The 22,542-nt window shown below is 44.4% G+C and overlaps 1 protein-coding gene across 1 annotated transcript in view; it reads left to right on the forward strand.

The window, feature by feature from the left end:
• Nucleotides 1–1,534: 1,534 nt before the first annotated feature.
• LOC147440257 (uncharacterized) overlaps nt 1,535–22,542 on the forward strand; it is a 93,804-nt gene continuing 72,796 nt past the window's right edge. Inside the window, exons 1-4 of the mRNA XM_086483279.1 lie at nt 1,535–1,688; nt 11,474–12,612; nt 13,198–13,388; nt 13,472–13,593. Of these exons, the coding sequence (XP_086339405.1) occupies nt 11,857–12,612; nt 13,198–13,388; nt 13,472–13,593 (1,069 nt within the window). The 5' untranslated portion in view covers nt 1,535–1,688; nt 11,474–11,856. The remainder of the gene's footprint in view (nt 1,689–11,473; nt 12,613–13,197; nt 13,389–13,471; nt 13,594–22,542) is intronic.

Raw genomic sequence — 22,542 nt, forward strand, 5'->3', positions numbered from 1 at the left:
AAAAGACGGAGGTTCAAAAGCATTACTCGAACCATTGTTATTTACCTTCCTTTGTCCAAAACCATTTTGATTGGTACTACTTGATCTTGCTATAATCACGGAGTGATTGCCATGTGAGCTAGGCATATGGCGTGATCCAAATATGATCCCTATGTTATCCGGATGTGATCCACAGAAACGTCAAAATTTGAGCTTTCCTTTATGTATTCTATAAGTTATACACCTCCTTTCAAGTCGCGACAAATAGGTTAGTGGTAAGGCATTGGGTCACGAAGCCTGAGGTGGTGAGTTCGAACTCTGTCGTTCTACCCACGTGGTGTTTTTGTCTTTCCAAGGTCCAAAAGATTCCGTAGAACCTTAAATTGTTCCCTTTGTCCATGCGCATCTTCTATGCCAGAAGATTCCACGTCTTCGACAATCTCCCATACACTTTCCTTAAGTGACTCTGGGTGTTCACAAGTTTTCGGGACCATAAAGCTAAAGTTTAGTCTTCCACCCTTGATGCAACCCTAGATACATCTTACATGCCTACCCTTGATCCCCACTGAGAAAAGGATGTCAATTAGTCTCGTGGCCGTCCCACTCACGTGACATTTTTGTCTTTCTAAGGCCCAAAAGATTTCGTAGAATCTTAGATTATTTCTCTTGTCCATCGAATGGTCCCACCCATCCTTGATCTCTACTCAAAAAAGGGTCAATTAGTCTCGTGGCCATCCCACCTGCGTGGCATTTTTGTCTTTCCAAGGCCCGAAAGATTTCAAAAAATCTTAATTATTCCCCTTGTCCATCCGGATGGAGCTTACATGTCCACCCTTGATCCCAAGTGGGAAAAGGGTGTCAATTAGGCTCGTGGTCCTACTAGCACAACGGTACTTGCAAGTTGCAATAACACTCCGAACAAACGGTCAAAGGAGGGGCAACATGTGCGCACGACATCAGTAATGAGTGGATGATCCAATGTTGTCGAACTGGAATCTGGATGTCACACTAATAATTCTTTTTTGTTTTCTAAAAGAAACCTTAGTGTTGTGTTGCGTTAGGAAAACTTTCATTGCTTTTAGTGCATGAGTGGAGACTTACTTTAAATGTTTATTTCACTTTCATTTCATATCCTGACATGTCTTGACTTTTTTGGAATTCTATTGTTTTAGAATGTTAAAGTGAAAGTTCACTTGTATAATTCTAGTAAATTCTATGGACACACACACACACATATATATTAATGAGTTTTTTTAATTTCACATTTTATTTCACAACCTCACATGGCTTGACTTTTTTTACATTTTATAACTTAATTCTAATCAATATCCAAGAAAGTCTCTTTTATTAAGCGATCGTCGACTAAGTTTCCTCCCCACAAAAAAGTGAACCGAAAATACTATCGTAAATTAAACATTTGTAAAATTTTTGAACTATTTTTTCACATATTTCACAAGTTTTTCTTCTCTTTACCATGGTTTGCAACCAAGTAGTCTCCATTTTCAACCGACTCAAAGCTAAGCTGAGGCAATCCTTTCTTTAAGAGTGAAATTTTTACTTAAACTCAACCTAACGATTTATCACGTTCTAATTATTTTAGAAAGCCATCGTCATTCTTCCACTTGTTCTATCTGCTCCCTTCAAAGCTCGGCAGTCTCATTTCTGCGATCACTTTCGACTGCGGACCTTCATGTTAAGCTTTTTCAAAGGTATTTCTCTGTTGTGGCTTTTGTATGTGGGGGGAGAGAGAGAGAGAAGACTATGCAGATCTATCCGGGGGGGGGGAGAGAGAGAGAGAGAGAGAGAGAGAGAGAGAGAGAGAGAGTGTGTGAGTTAGTTTGGATTCTAAATAAGAATCTAACAGTGAATCTAAAGTAGAGAGATCCCTTTAATTATCTTTTAGGTGCTTTCCCGTCTCTATGCTAGACAAAGTTTTGCTGAAAAAAATGCTGTTAATGTAGGGAGACTTGTTCAATCTAGTTCATTTTTTCTTTGGGCTTGTCCAAAGAAACAGAGCTCGTACATGTTTTACTCGCAAGATTTTGGGTCATTTCTGTTTTGACAAAAGCCTAGCATAATTCCAGTTTTTCTTGGTTCATAGCTGGTTGTGGTTGCTTTGCTCATTGGGTGACATCCTGGAAAGGAGTGATAATTGATGGTCTTTGAACAACCGTTTCATCAAGTCCTGTGCCTTCTCATGTGCTAGAGTTATGACAAAAAACCAGTACACAGATCTTTGTATTGATGTATGCTTGTGTGTGTGTGTGTGTGTGGGAGCATATTGGTATTTGTCTTGTGCATTGATTAAGGCAGACATTTGTGCAAGTGGCAGCTATGTAGCTTATCCAAGGTTTTGCCATTGGAAATATTGGTCTTAGAATAACTAAGCCTAAACATGCATTTCCCACTATGAAGGACTTGCCCAAGCATCCTAGAACTAGACTCATCTATGATGTCATCAATATCTCTCTTTGCAAGGCCGATAAAGGCTCCACTCTTTTGTACTCTCTGAATTCAAGCTATTAGAGCTCCCATTTTTTTACACTACTCTCTTGTGTCAAGTGTCTTGACACAAGAGAGTTGTGTTCACTCTAGTCTATTTGCAATGATTGCTAGTATGCTATTTCCTACACTGCCCAATCATCAGGAGGAGAAGGTGGGATGACTTCAAGCAAGTACTTGTTTCTAATCCTACATGGCTAAACTACCCGGCCTTCCCCAAATCAAGAGAGGCACCTTCACTCGCTAATATGAGGAAGGCTATCAAGCAAATGATCAGCCTAGTTCGAGGAAAGCCAGATATAGCATGCAAGATGATGTTGAAGATTTGCTACATGCTCTCTGCATGTATCAATACATTCAGAAATACAGAAGCCACCAAAGTAAAGTGGAATTCATTCTTGGAGGGATACAAAGGATTTTATTCAACTTGAATGATACCCCCAAGATGAAGGGAATCTATGGCCTATTCTCTAGAATTATGTTCCTTCCAAACCACTACATGCAGACCTTCGAGGAGGCTTTCTTTATGGGCTATTTTCAAATGGATTCCACTATCTTTATGCCAATTTGCAAAGATCTCTGACTCAGATTTGTGGCCTACACCCTCCACAAACGAGACAACCCTTTGACAAGAATTTACAAGCCACAGGAGGAAGATTAGGTACAGCAAATGATGGTGGCATTTCAACAATATGTCGACGAATAGAAACAAAGAAAGCCCCTGCTCAAAGAATGAAGTCTTGTCAGGGACGACAAGAAGCCGGGAGGGGAGTGTTGAAGCAAAGAATTCAATCATGCCAATTTGGACAGGTCTACAAAATTTCTTTCACTTACTCATTTATTTTTTGCCTTAGTCGGCATTATAAATTCTGAACTCGGAAGAGTCTGATTGTTTCCAAACAATTTGTACCTAATGAAGAGACTAGATACCGTAGTCCATCACATTTTTGAAGTAAATAACTCTTTCCAGCTATATACTCAATTTTTAACCTGGATATATAAGCCAAAATTTGTAATTATTAGAGATATATTAACTTTGAAGCTCACGTAGAGAAGAGTACGCCTACACTTGCGCTCACTACTCTTTGTACGGGTAAGCATTGCTAATGAAATCTCATGTGTTGCTTTCTCACACTCTTGGCATCGTGTACATGCTCAAATTCCCTTTCAAGTGGTATGAGAGCATGGTCCGTTGGGTCACATTCACGTAGTAATTGGTAACTCTTTTAGATAGGTTCTTCAAACTCTACGAGATTCTCACTTTGTGTCTTGTTAGAATATGTCATTTTGGTAAGTAGGTTTGCTTATAGCCTTTTCAAGTAAAGTAAAACAAAAAGCTTAAATACCTTTTTCCAAAGAATAGGAACTTGAATTTCTTAAATCCCAGCTACCCTCATGAGTCTTGCTAGGGCTATCCCCTTCGACCATCAACTAAGAAGTTGTACGACATAGCTGTAGCTCCAATTGTCAAAAGTCATTCAATCAACATCATTTGGATCCATGGCCTCTTCTAAGAACATCACATGGTCATGTGGCTCATGCTATGGAATTTGTGGATTGTCTTTCGTTTTCTAAAGATCAATCTTGCTTCTTTTCCATTGGCACGTGGTGCCCGTCCGTGTGACAGTCTCTACACAATATTGGTGTTTCGGTTAGTCTTTCAGTGAGACCTCTTCCGAGGGTGAAACATTTCGGAGTGAAACATCATTTTTTGATGATGAAACGTTTTGCGGTTAACTTACTAAAATTCTAAAAAGTGGATGGTAATGTTGCATTTGTGCACGTTAGAACTGTTAAGTTAGAAATGTAGATTTACGAGATTGAATTAGCCATCAAGAAGGGACATCTCTAATGCGTCATTTGATGGGTGACATAGAGCATTGCTAAAGAGTTGTTCTGTAAATTCGGTTGATGAGAGAATGACTAGTGGAAATTCCCGATGCGTCACATGACGAGTGATAGGAGCATTAGCTACGGAATGTTCCATGGTCTGAGTAGGAAATCCAGATTGAGGATGAGTTACGTGTAAGATGCAAGTACTCCAATGAAGATGGGTTTCGAGCAACTTTGAAGAAATGGAGCTGCTTTTTGAAAAAGCAAGTTGCTTTTTGATGTGCTTTTCCCGCAAAGGAGTCTGTCAGCATTGCATCTGTAAGGTGCAGCGGAATGAATGTTTGAACTTTGCTCAAGATGAGTGCTCCGAACTGTGCTCAAGGTTCCTTTTTATTCTTATGGAAGGAAGAGCCTTCCGTTCTTAATGAGAGAGTGCAATGGATACGAACAAAGTAAATGGACACTCTGCGTGAAAGTGTATGAGACTGAGAGAGAGAGAAGAGAAGAGAATACAACACCAGAGACGTTGTAAAACCCTCCTCCGAAGGCCCCACTCTTGTTGGCGAGAGTGGTCTACGATTGATTGCACAAATTGGTACAAAGTGAATGCATGTGACTGATGCAAGTCTAGGCTAGATCGATGTCGACGACGGGGATGATGAGACCGACGCTATGGCTGAAATCTGATGCTCTTTATCTGCTGTCCAAAAAACGCTAATGGCTGAATTCTGTTGGGACAAAAAACGCTGGTTTGGCTGAATTCTGCTGGCTGAAAAACCGCTGTTTTGGGGCGGTCAAAACGCTGAAAATCTGCTGCTATGCACTGCTGAAAACGTCGGGGATGTGGGCAATCAAGGTATGCTGAAAAACACCAGCAAAGGGGTGGTCCTATGGCGATGAAGTCTTGCTAAAGAAAACGCTAGAGGATGGGAGGTCTTGATGATGAAGTTATGGCTGAAAACGCCAAGTACTGGGATCTGATGGCGAGGATGACTTGCTGATGAAAAACGCTAGGTGAAGGGGTGTCTTGCTTGGAGGAAAACGCCACCAAGGGGGGATCTTGCTGAGAAGTTGCAAGTGCTCCTGCTGCCTCTTCTGCCAATTAATGCTAGCCTAGGTTTGCTTATATACAAACTTACTCAATTTGCCCTACCTACTTTCCAACAAAAGTCACTTAAATTAATAAGTGAAAAATGTCAAAAATAGGGAAAATAGGGTAAATGCACTGGAAAATTCCCTTAAAGGATTCGGATAGATTCTGATGGGAATGCTTATGATCATGCTGTGTGCAACCAAAGGATATGTATCTAAGTGTTTGGACATGCACAGTCTGCGAACAGACTCACGAAAGTGCTAGATCACTTCCTATTCTAGACTGACTTGACTGAACTGAACCCTGGTCATGCTGTAGCTTGTCCAAGGACACATAGGGTTGGATTTGTCACGTGACATCCCCTCCTTTTCAAAGTGAGGTACTGGTACCGAACTGTATGGCGTCGAGGGAGATCGCCAATAGGATGCTGGAAGGGACTCTTCGCCGGCCCACTCGGATGTGTGGACCGTGCGGTACTTGAACTTCATAAAGGTCTGCAACGCTTGCTTCTTTGGGCCGCGCCGAAAGCGACAAAGTCTTCTGTGGCTCCTTCAATGCTTCAACTTCGTCGAGAGTCGTGCTTCTTTCTTCTTCAAGAATCTCCATGGCTGAAAATTCCTGAAACCATTTCCAACACAAAACCATGAACATACCTATTCCATATAAAGTGAGTGGAACAAATCTTGTCGTCCTAATAGACTGTGCATGCAATGTAGATGAAAAAAGAGATGGAGTGTCAAACCATTCACCACACACACGCAAACAATGAGATCGAATCTCTCTCTTTTGATCTAAAGCAATCTACTGTGGCAATTCACAATGGAAGTGCCCATGCTTGGTGCTCATACTTTCATGTGCTCCTTCTACAACTGTGTTGTGCCAAGGAAGAGACATGGACTGTGACTTCCTTGAATGCATACTTTTCAGCTTTTCATGAACAATCCACATACATTCGTGCTCAGTCATGAGTGAAACGTGTTCAACGTACAATATGTCATGCCTAGGAAAAGGGATCACATAAAGACGTTGACGAAAATACAGGAAACGATCACGAATGACACACTCCAACAATGCGTGCGTATGAGTCATGCGAACACATAATACTTCCTGTGAGTGTTCTTTGGACCGAGGCTCGAGAGCCAAGATCGGTTCTTCCTAAAGGGGTGCTTTGGACCTAGGCTCGAGAGCCAAGATCGGTTCTTCCTGATTGATCGAATCTGCAACGAGGTTAGTTCGCTAGAAAAAGCATCCACTAACTCATCATCCTTGTGAACAATCACGTATCTTCATGCAAATTATCATGCTTGTGAGAAATCACATCTTGATCATGCAAATCATCATGCTTGTCAGTGTCATCCAAATAATCATGCTCATCATTATCATTCAAATCATCATGCGTATCATCATGCAAATTCTGTGTCATGCTTTGGAGAAGAAGAGATTGAGAGAGTCCCTTCTCCTGAATCTGTTCAATCTTCGCCTGCACATTAGCAATGAGAGAGGGAGAATGAACAACTTGCTCTCCACGAATGACAATGGGAGAGTCACTTTTGGCATTGAAAGTGAACGTATTTTCCGCCCAATCAGTGAGAGGTTATGCTCACGAAACCATCGAATGCCCATGCCCAAAATCATATCACATCTTGAGAGAGGAGAGACAAAATTTTTTCTACGGAAGGCAGCTTCTTGAAGTGTAAACAACACATCAAGGCACTCTTTCGTGATGAGAGAGTCCATACCGGGAACGAAGCCAAAGACCTCGAGAGGAGATTTCTGACTAATCTCTAGGCGGGCTTTCTCAACAAGAGGGACTAATTACATCATGCATACTGCTTGGGTCAAACAATATGACAAAACGCTGTCCCGTCAGATGACCATAACATTTAATGAGAGACTCATCAATGGGAGGGTCGGGAGAAACTTGGGGCACACTCGTGTTGTCATTGATTGCATTGACAGAGGAAGTGGGTTCTGTGGATTCTTTAGATTCATTAGAGTCAAGCTTAGGACATGTTCTTTTTATGTGACTCTTAATGTGACAATGAAAACAACGACCTTCCTTAGAATAAGTGCTTTGCTCTTCCGATGTGATGTATCCTCCTAAAATTCCTTATGCTACCTTTTCATCTGGAGTGAGCTTAGGTTTAGCAATTGTGTTAGCCTTACCCTTAGGTTCATTGGAAGAGTTCTTTTTTGAGAGACTATTGGAAGATTGGTTAGAAGAGTTACCGTTCTTACCATTCTTACCGTTCTTACCGTTCTGAGGGTTCTGAGAAGTCTGAGAGGTACTTGTGGAAGTCTTGTTCTCCTTAGGCTTTCCCTTGTTGTGCTTCATCTCCTGGGCGAGCGCAATCGCTACCGCCTTGTTGAGATCGATTGGATCGAGCACCTCGACATTGTACTTGATATACTCGTCCAATCCATAAAGGAATACCTCTTTGCGCTCATCATCTGACTTGCGTAATTGGGTACATAGCTGCAAAACACGATCAGAGAAAGACATAACTGGCATACCATTTTGCTTGAGAGCGCGCCAATCATCCTTCAATCGTGCTAGGTACTGAGGTGGCATAAACCGCGCCTTGAGCTTGTCTTGGAAATCAGCCCAACTAAAGGAAAGGGGCATGAATTCGTAGGCTTCCTCTAGGTGCGCGGCTAACTGTGCCTCTTGCCATGCGTGGTACCAATTGATGGCATCACCGGCAAGGTACATAGCTGCCATTAAAACCTTGCTATTCCCTGTCTTCTCAGTTGTCGCAAAATAAGCATTAAATTGATGCAACCAAGAATGAATAACCTTAGCATCCATCTTACCATCATACTTATTAAAAGTTAACTTCTCTGTGACTGGGATGTTGGAGTCCGCATCCCGGCTTGCGTCGCTTGAGGAACTACCAACATCTTTGGCTGGTTCGGACTTCGAAGCGAGAACATGTAGTACCAACTCTTGCATGCGTTGTTCACTCTGTACCCCACGCTCGGCCTGTCGTTCTTCAGCCGCCAAGCGCGCTTGATCACGCTCACGCTCCAAGGCGTCCTGTCGTTTTTCTTTTCTTTCTAGTCGTGCCATCGAACGCGAGTCGTTTCTTGTTGTTGTGCCATCATCTCCATCATCGACTTGACCATTGCCTCCATAGGATTTGGTACAACTCGTGGCGTAGATGGGGAAGGGGGAGGGTCGGGAAAACCTCTTGGTGGGGAAAACTCTTCTTCGCTACTCCCATGCTCACCACCTGTATGCGAAGTATCCATTCCGCTTCGGGTGATGACCATGCACTATGATCTTTGGTTCTTAAGTTCACGAGGAACTTGGGTTCTTGGGTTTTGAGGGTCTTGTTTTGCTTGCAATTTGTGTTATAGAAGGATCTTCTCTTCACCCGAGTTCTGCTCTTTTCCCCGGACGCACCCCTTGGCGGCCTTGCGCTCACACCAAGGTTGCTTTTTCCCACCTCACGTCGATTGGCCGGCCACTAAGTGCACAATCCGCTCTCAATGAGTGAAAAGAGGCACAAGGGGAGGCTGGACAAGCCCTTCTTTCTTGGGATTCTGTCATCTTCAAAAACACGATTAGCAATCGACACGCCCAAATAAACTTGGGTTTGTGTGATCGCAACAAGCAAAAAAAATTTCTTGTGGTTCTTTTGGTTCTTTCCTTGAGTGATACAAAACACTGCCAAAGCTCTGATACCAATGTAAGGTGCAACGGAATGAATGTTTGAACTTGCTCAAGATGAGTGCTCCGAACTGTGCTCAAGGTTCCTTTTTATTCTTACGGAAGGGAAAGCCTTCCGTTCTTAATGAGAGAGTGCAATGGATACGAACAAAGCGAATGGACACTGTGCGTGAAAGTGTATGAGACTGAGAGATAGAGAGAGAAGAGAATACGACACCAGAGACGTAAACCCTCCTCCGAAGGCCCCACTCTCGTTGGCGAGAGTGGTCTATGATTGATTGCACAAACTGGTACAAAGTGAATGCATGTGATTGATGCAAGTCTAGGCTAGATCGATGTCGACGACAGGGATGACGAGACCGACGCTATGGCTGAAATCTGATGCTCTTTTATCTGCTTGTCCAAAAAAGGCTAATGGCTGAATTCTGCTGGGACCAAAAACACTGGTTTGGCTGAATTCTGCTGGCTGAAAAACCGTTGTTTTGGGGCGGTCAAAACACTGAAAATCTGCTGCTATGCACTGCTGAAAACGCCGGGGATGTAGGCGATCAAGATATGTTGAAAAACGCCAGCAAAGGGGTGGTCCTATGGCGATGAAGTCTTGCTGAAGAAAACGCTAGAGGATGGGAGGTCTTGGCGATGAAGCTATGGCTGAAAATGCCAAGTATTGGGATTTGATGGCGAGGATGACTTGCTGATGAAAAACGCTAGGTGAAGGGGTGTCTTGCTTGGAGGAAAACGCCACCAAGGGGGGATCTTGCTGAGAAGTTGCAAGTGCTCCTGCTGCCTCTTCTGCCAATTAATGCTAGCCTAGGTTTGCTTATATACAAACTTACTCAATTTGCCCTACCTACTTTCCAACAAAAGTCACTTAAATTAATAAGTGAAAAATGTCAAAAATAGGGAAAATAGGATAAATGCACTTGAAAATTCCCCTGAAGGATTTTGATGGATTCTGATGGGAATGCTTATGATCATGCTGTGTGCAACCAGAGGATATGCATCTACTCTTAAGTGTCTGGACATGCACGGTCTGCGAACAGACTCACAAAAGTGCCATATCACTTCCTATTCTAGATTGACTTGACTGAACTGAACCCTGGTCATGCTGTAGCTTGTCCACGGACACGGGGTTGGATGTGTCACGTGACAGCATCTATGTCCATTTGAGGACGCTTGGATTGTGTGTGTGCACGGGTCTTAACTTTAAATTTCAGATTTTAGTGAGTTTTGTAGGTTTAGATCAGTTTTTAAAAGTGTCCGGCTGTCGACATAATAAGTGGGCAGCCACTTATCAAAATATTGGCCAAAAGTTGGGCGCCTCCTATGTGTTGCTATTTTTGTTGAGAAATTGACCCTCCTCCTTGTGTATAGTTGCCTCTTGCAGGCAATCCCTATTTCAGCCACCACAAAATCTAGGCACACCTAGATCAGCTCTCTATTCCTATTGGCCACTGGTGCTTATAAAAGCAACACTTGGCACCCCAGATCTAGATGAGTTTTGCAAGGCGCCCCTGTCACAAACTGATGACGTGGCATGACCACCCGGGCCGGCATCGACAAGGGGGCAGAATCAGATGACGTGGCAGGCTGTGCGGCAGACCCGCTATTTGTGCTGACAGGTGCCACGTGGCAAACAATACGGATTTCTGCGTTATGCGCTGATAGCTGCTGACGTGGCAGACTACAGATTTCCGCCAATTTGTGCTGACTGCTTGTTAGGCAGTTTTTTTGGACGAGATGCTTGTGGGATAAATTGCTTTTGAGTTTACTGCTTTTGGGGCATCCCTTGTAACAATAAATAGACCCCTAGGGCCTCACTCTGCAGAGCACGTGGATGCAGAGTCTGAGAGCCGAGGTCCCGCGGGTGTTGCACTTTGCTCAAGCATAAGGGGCGCCAGAGTTTGGGGCCAATACCTTTGGGCACGGAACTACGCCGGGCTGTGTCTACTCAAATTTTAAAGTTGCTGTACATCTTGGGTTGTTTAGCCCAAGGGGAGATCAAGGTCGTGGTTGAGCAAGAAGCTGCTTATTGTGGCCACTGCTGGTTGTGAAGTCGAGTACAAGGTAGCTTTTGTAGCTATGATTCAGTGCATTTGGCTCAGATGCCTTGTTGCAATACTATTGACCTTGCAAAACTGTGCTCATACTAAGATATCCATTGGAAAATCTGTTAAAATTGTCAGTACTTGCTACATGTTTACACAACTGGAGATTGGGTTACTATTTTAGGTGAAATGTATTGTGTCAGTTGCAAGTCCTCTGCATTATGCATGTGTCTTATCATGCCCTCTCCATGCTACTTTTGTTACGCATATTTAATTGCTGTTTAATTGTGGGGGACTATCGAGTAATGTTTTTTAATTTCAGATCTATGGAATCATGTATTGCAGGCCTTTCATAAGCTGCTGGCAAAACGGTGGTCAGAGGGGAATTTTTGCGATTGCTGCTTGTCCCAGCAAGGTCAATAGAGGAGACATGGCTTGATCCATCACTTCATCGAGGGTTTCTGTCTCCGCACAAATCGTTGATGCCAGGGGAAGAGGAAAAGGTGAAATTCCCTTTGGGTCTTGTGTGCTGACCTCGCCAGCTTGAGCAGGAGAAATATGGCAGTTTGTATGTTATAGTGCAATCAAATCAAAATTGGCATGATGATGTATCTAGGACAGACAAGCAATATTTTCAAGAGCATAGCAGTGCGCAAAAAATAGCAGAGGCAAATTTCTATAATAAGGCTAGGGAGCATGCTACTCCTATTGAAAAGGATGAAAGTTCAATGCCAGACTTTGTTTTACTGAAGACTTTCTGCGAGTCTTCACCAGGAAAAATTGGAACGATTGTGCAAAATGTACCTAGTGGCAAGATCGTGAACATGGAACAAGATGCTCCTGGAATTTCCAGGAGCAGTACACTTGCAAAGCAGGTGAATACAAGCTTCGCAATGGACTTCACAGAAGTTGTCGGACCCTCGAATAAGAAAGGGTCTTTAAAGACTAGCAAGAAAATATCTGAGTTATTTGATGGAACACCACTAGTTTTAAGAAAGACCTCTGTGCTGAGTCCTCATTCCAAGGATTCTGAGAGTATAATACGGCAGTCTTTGGAAGGTTCTCCGTCTGGTTTATCTACTCAAGAAAGTGCGACTGCAACAGGGGACAGGGTAGGTTTACTGCTTTCTACTCACGAGGAGAATAGTCTCTCTAGCAAAGAATCAAGTGCATTTGTTTCATCCAAGCTGAATGCTAGGAACAGATGGAGAAGAGCTACTCACAGTATTACATTCATGAACCGGCTTGCTGTGAGCATAAGATCGGCAGCAACGGATTTGATTGAAGATATGGCTGTGGAGGAAATGTTACAACAGCAGGTTTCTGAAGATGACGCAGGTGGTGTCGGAGCAGCTACTTTTGAAGGTGCGACGACCGTAGCTCGGTCTAGATCAAGGGGAAGGAAAGGCATGGAGGGTTTGCTTGTTCGACAAAACAGGGGTTTCATTACATTCTTACAAGACTTTTATGTCGCTTGCTTAAAGGTTTCTCCAAACAAAACACTTGCAATCGTGTGAGCAGCATAGAATGTTAGTGTCTGAAGGAATCAGAGTTTTTCATATTTAATTTTTCCTACTGCATATAAGCTTGATTTTTTTATATCTATCTTCTGTGTGCATATAAAATTGATATTTTTATGCATAAGCGGCTTTGAAGCATGAAGAGTGCAACTACGTTCACTAATTGATAACACGTTTACTTCAATACATGACCCAGACCGTGGCTAGTAATGTAGCGCCCTGTCTTCTTTGTGTGCTTATTTCATCCAGCCCCACTTTCAAAACACAAAAAATATATTTTATTTATCGCTTTTTGCAGAGGAATCAAGAAGGATTATTATGCAATGTGTGAGCTATACCACTATTTCTCTTACTTCAGGGTTACCCTATACGTTGATACACTCCTTGCAAAGATCTATTTATTTTTGTGATGCTTTTGGGATAACTTTCCTGTTGGGTTGTGCTTGATACTCATACAGCATTTATTGGTTTTGGCTTGACTTTCCTAAGTAATTAATCTGCTCTTTATTTGTATCGGTTATCATTGTGGATTTCTATTGTCCTGAACAGATGCCAATTAGCCTCTTCTTGGTTGGAGTATTCTTTGCTCCGCTGATCCTAGGATTGCTCTTCACACCATTGTACTTACTAGATGTAGACGGGCTCAGTTTTAATGGGATAGTCCCTGAGGATGCAACAACAAACCCTCTGGTTTCAGCCAAACAGCGATTCTTGGCTTTTTTGAATGTCTTCTTGTATGCGTAAGTGGAACTGAGTGCAAGTCTTCACACACTAAGCAACCTTTCGACTTCTACAATGAGGATGACAAAAGTGGTTTTTGCAGGCTTTCACTCTCAACAACCTTTGGAGGAGCACCAGTTGCTGCAGAGTCACCTTTTTGCCTCCTTGTGGCGAATGTGAATACACTGCTAGCACAGTTTTTGTTTGTTTTCCTTAGTGGTGCAGGTATGCAATGTTTCGGTCAAATCTATAAAGCATTGTTATTTTATCACAAGATGAAGAATTGATGTTAGTATTTATCAGATTGCTTCCTAAGTGACTGAAAGTCTAATGGTCAGATCATGATTTCTTAAAAGCTGCTGTGATGAATGGCTTGTGGCACAGTTCATGAGGCACGGTTTGAACCAATTTTCTCTTAGTGGCATTTCATGTGGGCAGCGCTCTTTGTGTGTGTGTGTGTGAGAGAGAGAGAGAGAGAGAGAGAGAGAGAGAGAGAGAGAGAGAGATGGAATGCTGTATTAACGTAAGGCCAAATGACCTATGAGACCAAACTGATACAATCTTGGTGGATCTAATACAATGTCTGGGCACCAAAAACAAAAAGAAAATGTGCTGAAATGAAACTGTGTAGGATATGAGCGGGGGGGGGGGGGGGTGTTGTGTGTTGAATGAGGGCTAATATAACCAATGTGGGTATGTGTGTGGTACAAGATGAGCAGGGTGTACAATCTCAAAAGAGCTAAATCGCAGGAGACCCATCATTGGTTGCTGTGGATCTCATCAATCTCCTCCATGGTCAGTAGTTTAATTGGGTTGCGTGCTTGTCGGGCCAAAGTGACCTGAATCCTTTGATGCAGTCTCCGGTGGTGCTGTGTAGTCCTCCGTAGTCGTGGGCGTGTGGATCTCCCACTCGGTGGCTTGATCGATCAATGTGCCTCTGGTATAAGGAGAATGTGAGCTCTGTTGTGGTAGCTGCTCCTCCGGCTGCCCAGTGTGCGTTCTAAAGAAGTGTGTGATCCGTCTCTTAGACTGGCTAGCCTCTCCTCTCACCATGCTCTCTCTATGTGTGCGCAACTCAAGCAAAAACAGTCCCAGACATCTTTGATCCTCATACCCCATGACTCTAGCGAATGGTCCAAAGCCCTCTTTGAACATGCAGTGAAAGCGGCCTCATATCTCATAGTAAACTGGGCAGTGGCATGTGTAGTGCAGCTCTGTCTCCGGCTCCATAAGACATAGGGGACATGTCCTTGCCTCTGCTGGTACTCCACCATATCTACCAGTCTCGACCCGAAGCTGGTGTGAAGATGTGCGCATCTGGCCAATAGCGCATTATATCCCATGAGATAAGTGGGTGTCCATGTATCTGGGCCTTGTCACAAAACCATCCTCAGTAAGCTGGAGAATATGCTCTCTATAGAAAGCCATCTTCGTGCCCAGTTCCTGTGCCGACTGTATTTTTGATTAGACCACTCTCGCCGACAAGAGTGGAGCCTTCGGAGGAGGGTTTTACAACCTCTCGGTGTCGTATCTCTCTCTCCTTCTCTCAGTCTCATTCACGTGCACGCACAATATCTACTCACTTTGTTCGTGATCATAGCATTATCCATAAGATGGAAAGCTCTCTCTTTCCCTAAGAACTAAAAGGAACCTTGAGCAATAAAGATCACTAATCTTGAGAAAATACAACATTCATTCCGCTGCACCTTACACCCCCACTAGTGGTTGAGGGCCGAGGCGTTCACCAGATCAGTCTCCTTTACACACCACTTATGAGACCTCCCCAGAGATAGATATGCCCGCCTAGCACTGTAATCCTCTCGAGAGTTAGCTATGCAAGGAGATACAGAATGCTGGTATGGGGAGATGACATAATGGTTTCAAGGACATGGGTTCAGCATGGACAGATTGCCCCCTTTCCAGTACTCATTGGATGCACCCTCTCCGACTCTTACACAGTCCAAGATCACCAGGCTCATCTGCTAGGACTTAACTCAGCTAGATACCAGGAGCTAAGTGACTGGGCATGTACGGTCTACGAATAGACTCACAAAAGAGCCAGATCACTGCTAATCTAGACTTGACTGAACTGACCGAACCCTGCTGTGGTGTAGCTTGTCCACGGACACGTAGGGTTGGGATGTGTCACATGACATCCCCTCCTTTTCAAAGTGAGGTACTGGTACCGAACTGTATGGCGTCGAGGGAGATCGCCAACAGCATCCGGAATCCTGGAAGGGACTCTTCGCTGGCCCACTCTGCTGTGTGGGTCGTGTGGTACTTGAACTTCATAAAGGTCTGCAAGGCTTGCTTCTTTGGGGACGCCGAAAGCGACACAAAGTCGTTTGAATCTCCTTTCTTGCTTCAACTTCGTTTCGAGCCTGCTTCTTTCGTCTTCAAGAATCTCCATGGCTGAAAATTCCTGAAACCATCTCCAACACAAAACCATGAACATACCCATTCCATGTAAAGTGAAGGAAAAAAATCTTGTCTTCTCTAAAGACTGTGTATGCAATGTAGATGAACATAGAGAAGGAGTGACAACCCGTTCATCAAACACATACAAACAATGAGGTCGAATATTTTCTGTTTGATCGAAATCAATCAACTGTGGCAAATCACAATGGAAATGCCCATGCTTGATACTCATACTTTCATGTGCTCTGTCTACAACTGTGTCATGCCAAGGAAGAGACAAGGAATGTGACTTCCTGACATACAAACTTTTCAACTTTTCATGAACAATCCGCATACATTCGTGCTTATCCATGAGAGAAACGTGCTCAACATACAATATGTCATGCCTAGGAAAAGGGATCACATAACGATGCTGACTAAAATACAGGAAACCTTCACGAATGAAACACTCGAACAATGCGTGTGTATCAATCATGCGAACACATAATACTTCCTGTGAGGGTACTTTTGACCAAGGTTCGAGAGCCAAGATCGGTTCTTCGGGATCTATCGAATCTTCTTGTGGGGGATCTGTGGACCTCGACTTGAAAGCCAAGATCGATTCTTGGTGATTGATCGAATCTACAACGAGGTTAGTTTCGCTAGAAAAAGCATCCACTAACATATCATCCTGGTGAACAATCACATCATCTTCATGCAGCTCATCATGCTTGTGAGAAATCACGTCTTGATCATGTAAATGTCATCCAAATCATTATGCAAATCATTGTCCTTCAAATCATCATGCTTCTCATAATCATGCAAGTTCTGTGTGTCATGCTGTGGAGAAAAAGAGACGGAGAGAGTCTCCTTCTCTTGAATCCTTTCAACCTTGTCCTGCATATTAGCAATGAGAGATGGAGGAGCAGTGTCCACTCCATGAAAGACAGTAGGAGAATCACTTTTGGCATTGAGAGTTAAAAGTGTTAGCCTCCCAATCAACGAGAGGGTTTATTTCACGAAACCATTTCATGCCTAAAATCCTGAGAGAGGAGAAACAACAAATCTTCTAGTGAAGGCAGTCTGTTGAATTGCAAACAACACATCAAGGCACTCCTCGGTGATGAGAGTGTCCATACCGGAACGAAAGCCAGAGACCTCGATAGGAGATCTCGGACTAACTTCGAGGCGGGCTCTCTCAACAAGAGAGGAATTGATCACATCATGCATACTACCTGGGTCAAACAATATGACAAAACGGTGCCCCGACGTACGACGATAACATTTAATGAGAGAATCATCAATGGGAGGGTCCTGAGAAACTTTGGGCACAATCTTGTTATCATTCATTGCATTGACAGATATAGTGGGTGTTGTGGGTTCTTTAGATTCATTCGATTCAAGCTTAGGACATGTTCTTTTTATGTGACCCTTAATGTGACAATGAAAACGACGACCTTCCTTAGAATGAGTGCTTTGTTCTTCCGACGTGATGTATCCTCCTACAATTCCTTGTGCTACCTTTTCATATGGAGCAAGCTTAGGTTTAGCAGTTGTGTTAGCCTTACCCTTAGATTCATTGGAAGAATTCTTTGAGGAGAGACTGTTGGAAGATTGGTTAGAAGAGTTATCATTCTTACCAATCTTACCGTTCTTACCGTTCTGCGGGTTCTGAGAAGTCTGCGAGGTACTGGTGGAAGTCTTGTTCTCCTTAGGCTGTCCCTTGTTGTGCTTCATCTCCTGAGCGAGAGCAATCGCTACCGCCTTGTTGAGATCGATTGGATCGAATACCTCGACATCGTACTTGATATACTCGTCCAATCCAAAGAGAAAAGCCTCTTTGCGCTCATCATCCGATATGCGTAATTGGGTACCTAGCTGTGGAAGAATTCTTTGATGAGAGACTGTTGGAAGATTGGTTAGAAGAGTTATCATTCTTACCAATCTTACCGTTCTTACCGTTCTGCGGGTTCTGAGAATTCTGCGAGGTACTGGTGGAAGTCTTGTTCTCCTTAGGCTTTCCCTTGTTGTGCTTCATCTCCTGTGCGAGAGCAATCGCTACCGCCTTGTTGAGATCGATTGGATCGAATACCTCGACATCGTACTTGATATACTCGTCCAATCCAAAGAGAAAAGCCTCTTTGCGCTCATCATCCGATATGCGTAATTGGGTACCTAGCTGCAAAACACAAATAGAAAAAGACATAACCGGCATACCATTTTGCTTGAGAGCACGCCAATCGTCTTTCAATCGTGCGAGGTACTCAGGTGGCATAAACCGCGCCTTGAGCTTGTCTTGGAAATCAGCCCGACTTAGAGAGAGGGGCGTGAAATCGTCGGCTGCCTCTAGGTGCGCGGCTAGCTGTGCCTCTTGCCATGCGTGGTACCAATTGATGGCATCACTGGCTACATAGCTGCCGTCAAAACTTTGCTATTTCGTGTCTTCTTAGTTGTCGCAAAATAAACATTAAATTGATGCAACCAAGAATGAATAACTGTAGCATACATCTTACCGTCATACTTATTGAAAGTCAACTTTTTTGTGACTGGATGATTGGAATCCGCGTCGTGGCTTGCGCCACTTGACGACCTCCTGCGATCTTTGGGTGGTTCGGTCTTCGAGGCTAGGATGTGGGAAATATATTCTTGATGACGAATCTCCCTTTGAGCCTCTCGTTCATTGCGCTCGCGTTCGAAAGCAAGTCGATTTTCTTCTTGTTTTGCGGCAAGAGCAAGGCGATTTGCTTCTTGTCTATCCATCATGGCCATCATCTGCTTGACCACTTCCTCCATAGGGTTTGATGGCGTAGATGGCAAAGGGGGAGGGTTGAAGAAATCATCTCCGGGTGGGGACGAGTCTCCGTCGCCTCTTCATGCTCATCGCTTGTATGCGAAGTATCCATTCCGCTGCGGGTGACGACCTTGCACTATGATCTTGGGGTCTTAAGCTCCCGAGGAACTTGGGTTCTTGAGAGTCTTGAGGTTCTTGAGGTCCTTGATTCGTGAGAATCTTGGGTTCTTGAGGTTCTTGAGTCTTGAGAGACTTGGGTTCTTGGGGTTCTTGAGGTTTTCTTTCGCTTGCAAATCGCGTTGGAGAAGAATCTTCTCTTCACCCGAGTTCTACCCTTTTCTGCGGGCGCACCCCGTGGCGACCTTGCGCTTACACCAAGGTTGCTTTTTCCCACCTCATGTCGATTGGCCGGCTGCGAAGTGCACGGTCTGCTCTCAATGAGTGAAAAGAGACACAAGGGGAGGTTGGACAAGCCCTTCTTTCTTGGGATTCTTGTCACTCTTCAACAAAACACGATTAGGAATCGCCACGCCCAAGTAAACTTGGGTTCGTGCGATCGCAACAAGCAAAAAAAATTCTTGTGGTTCTTGTGGTTCTTTCCTTGAGTAATGCAGAACACTTCCAAAGCTCTGATACCAATGTAAGGTGCAACAGAATGAATGTTGTATTTTCTCAAGATTAGTGATCTTTATTGCTCAAGGTTCCTTTTAGTTCTTAGGGAAAGAGAGAGCTTTCCGTCTTATGGATAATGCTATGATCACGAACAAAGTGAGTGGATATTGTGCGTGCACGTGAATGAGATTGAGAGAAGGAGAGAGAAGAGATACGACACCGAGAGGTTGTAAAACCCTCCTCCGAAGGCCCCACTCTCGTCGGCGAGAGTGGTCTAATCTTTGATTGCACAAAGGTGTACAATGCGTATGCAATGGACTGATGCAATGGGATTATGCCGATGACGACAACGGTGATGACGACGGCGACTTAGGCGGAAAACTGTGATCTTCTAGATGCTGAATTTCTTGGACTGTTTCATGGTTGAAAATGGACTGTTTACTGCTGTCTAGAGGCTGAAAATAAATGGTCCTTGTTGGGGGTCATGCTGCAGATGAAAATGCTGATGTTGCTGACACCATAGGTGTCACGGGGACGTCGCAACTGTTAACTATGTCACGAGGACGTGGCAACTGCTAACTTTAGTTGTTGGTTTCTTTCCAAGGGGTTTTGTTTTATTTTTGAGACCCTCTTCTTGAAGTAGCAAACGATCGGACATTGCATGGCCAATGTGAACGGTAGTTTCACCGACAGATGGGTAGTGGTCGGCACTGAAATTCGTATGGTAAGAGGATGTCTAGGCTCAGAGCAAGATCATATAGGTCCCCCCGTCGCACTTAGCAAGTTGGTGGATACTAGGAAGTGAACTCAATTAAGGCGTAAAGTCAAGGTGGGTCTACCAACAAAAAGTATCCGACAGTTGGGCCGCATTGCACTTTTGGATGCGGTCCCAATGAGGATAGATGGTCAGATGACCAGTGGGAGCCCAACGGAAGCATCTCCTAAAATTTAGGGAACTGCTATTTTGGGCCGTGAAATGTGTTCGCGTCATTACCTCCGGTATGACTAGGGGAACATTTTACAACTCTGCCGCAAAGTCAACTGGGCAACCGGTCAGGATATTTTTAAGCGGCGAACCCGAAATGGGTAAATGCTTGTAAATGCGCCAAGTGTCGATTTTTCATGAACTTTCCCCTTGCAGAAAAATGGGCGCTGATTTTTAAGTTGGGAGAGGCCTCATTTCAGCTTTTGTCACAGGTTAAGAGCTATGGAGTGCTTCCTTTCCCTCTCATGTACAGTGTGGTGCTAGGAGTGATGCTCTGCACACTACACACTGCTCTCTCTCCCCCCTACGTGCAGTTATGTGATGCCCCACAAGAGGGCTCCTCATTTGACTGATGTACAGCTGTGTGGGTTCATGCTTTTGTGCTGAGGCAAGAGCCTCTGTCACGAGGACGTGGCAGTTATTAACCATGTCACAGAGATGTGGCAACTGCTAACCTTGGTTGTTGGTTTCTTTCCAATGGGGTTTATTTTATTTGTTTAAGACCCTCTTTTTGAAGTAGCAAATGGTCGGACATTGTATGGCCAATGTGAACGGTAGATTCACCCGCAGATGGGAAGTGGTCGGCACTGGAATTCGTATGGTAAGAGGATGTCTAGGCTCAGAGCAAGATCATATAGGTCCCCCCGTCGCACTTAGCAAGTTGGTGGATACTAGGAAGTGAACTCAATTAAGGCGTGAAGTCAAGGTGGGACTACCAACAAAAAGTATCCGACAGTTGGGCCACATTGCACTTTTGGATGCGGTCCCAATGAGGATAGATGGTCAGAAGACCAGTGGGAGCCCAACGGAAGCATCTCCTAAAATTTAGGGAACTGCTATTTTGGGCCGTGAAATGTGTTCGCGTCATTACCTCCGGTATGACTAGGGGAACATTTTATAACTGCCGTGAAGTCAACTGGGTAACCGGTCAGGATATTTTTAAGCGGCGAACCCGAAACGGGCAAATGCTTGTAAATGCGCCAAGTGTCGAATTTTCATGCACTTTCCTCTTGCAGAAGAAGTGGCGCTGAATTTTATGCTGGGAGAGGCCTCATTTCAGCTTTTGTCACAGGTTAAGAGCTATGGAGTGCTTCCATTCCCTCTCATGTACAGTGTGGTGCTAGGAGTGATGCCCTGCACACTACACACTGCTCTCCCCCCCCTACGTGCAGTTATGTGATGCCCCACAAGAGGGCTACTCATTTGACTGATGTACAGTTGTGTGGGTTCATACTTTTGCGCTGAGGCAAGAGCCTCCTTGAGCAGGAACAGGGGTAGCTAGCTGCTGCTCCAAAGCAGGCACTGGTGAGGGTTATAACCTCACCATACAGGTGCAAAATCAGCGCTGTGTATGCGCTGTATATTTACTGTTTTTCAGCCATACGGGCCAGGATCATTGGGAATCGTGCCCCACTGGCAAAGGACAGTTAGGGGACTGTTTGGGGCTGAAAACAGGGCAAAAACCAGTAAATACAGCGTGCTGAATTTACCGTTTTTGGACAAGAATGAGAGGGTATACGACAGTGCAAGCGAGTTCCAGCAGGGGAATTGGTTTCGCGCAAGTTTTGGGGCTGTTATGTTGCCGAAATTTGGCCAAATCAAATGGTATCTAGGTGGATACACGTGAAGGATTCCCAGGACCTTACCTTGTAATTTACCCTCCTAAAGAATAAAGAAATACCGAAAGGGGCGCCAATTTTGGGGCCTACAGGTTGTCGGCGTCTGCTCGGAGCATTCTAGCTTCCGAGCCGTGTGTGTGTTTAAGTGTTAACTCCCGTTACAGGTCTCCTTTGCAAAGTGCTCTGTGTGTGTGTATAAAGTAAAGAATTTCGGGTGAAAGCCAACGCCTACCGCCCTACGGGCCGGTTTCATGGTTCCATTGCCGGGATATCAATCACATTTTCCTCAAAGAGTGAGCCTGGATTGTTCAGGGTAAAGACACACAGTGCAAGAACGCGGGGATTACACTATGGCCGACAAGGGGAAGGGAATTATGGAAGAGGGTTCCTCTCCAAAGGACAGGCAGGAGATTCCTATGGTTTTTGAGATTGGCGAGAGCTCACGGCCACGTCAGTCTGTACCTCCTGTCAACATGAATGTCCCTCCAGTAGTACAGGGCTTTATGACAGGGCAACTTGAGGATGATGCGTTTAAGACTCAGTTAGTTGCCGCGGTGAATGTCTTTTCGCAGCTAGTGCAGAATCCGAGGTTTATGGAATTCTTGCAAGCGCCACCAGTGCAACAGCAAAATAGGCAACCTACGCCGCGTACGGAGCTTGTTGAAGCTAAGCCCAGGTACTTCATGAGGCGCAGGAGGAAAGGGAACACTCGCATGTTGCGGAGTCGGGGGCTCCAAAGCAGGTTCCTCATGTGCTTGAACAGGTGGCTA

Source organism: Adiantum capillus-veneris, chromosome 15 (genome assembly GCF_014529385.1).
Source record: "Adiantum capillus-veneris isolate H3 chromosome 15, ASM1452938v2, whole genome shotgun sequence".
Taxonomy (NCBI): Eukaryota; Viridiplantae; Streptophyta; class Polypodiopsida; order Polypodiales; family Pteridaceae; genus Adiantum; species Adiantum capillus-veneris.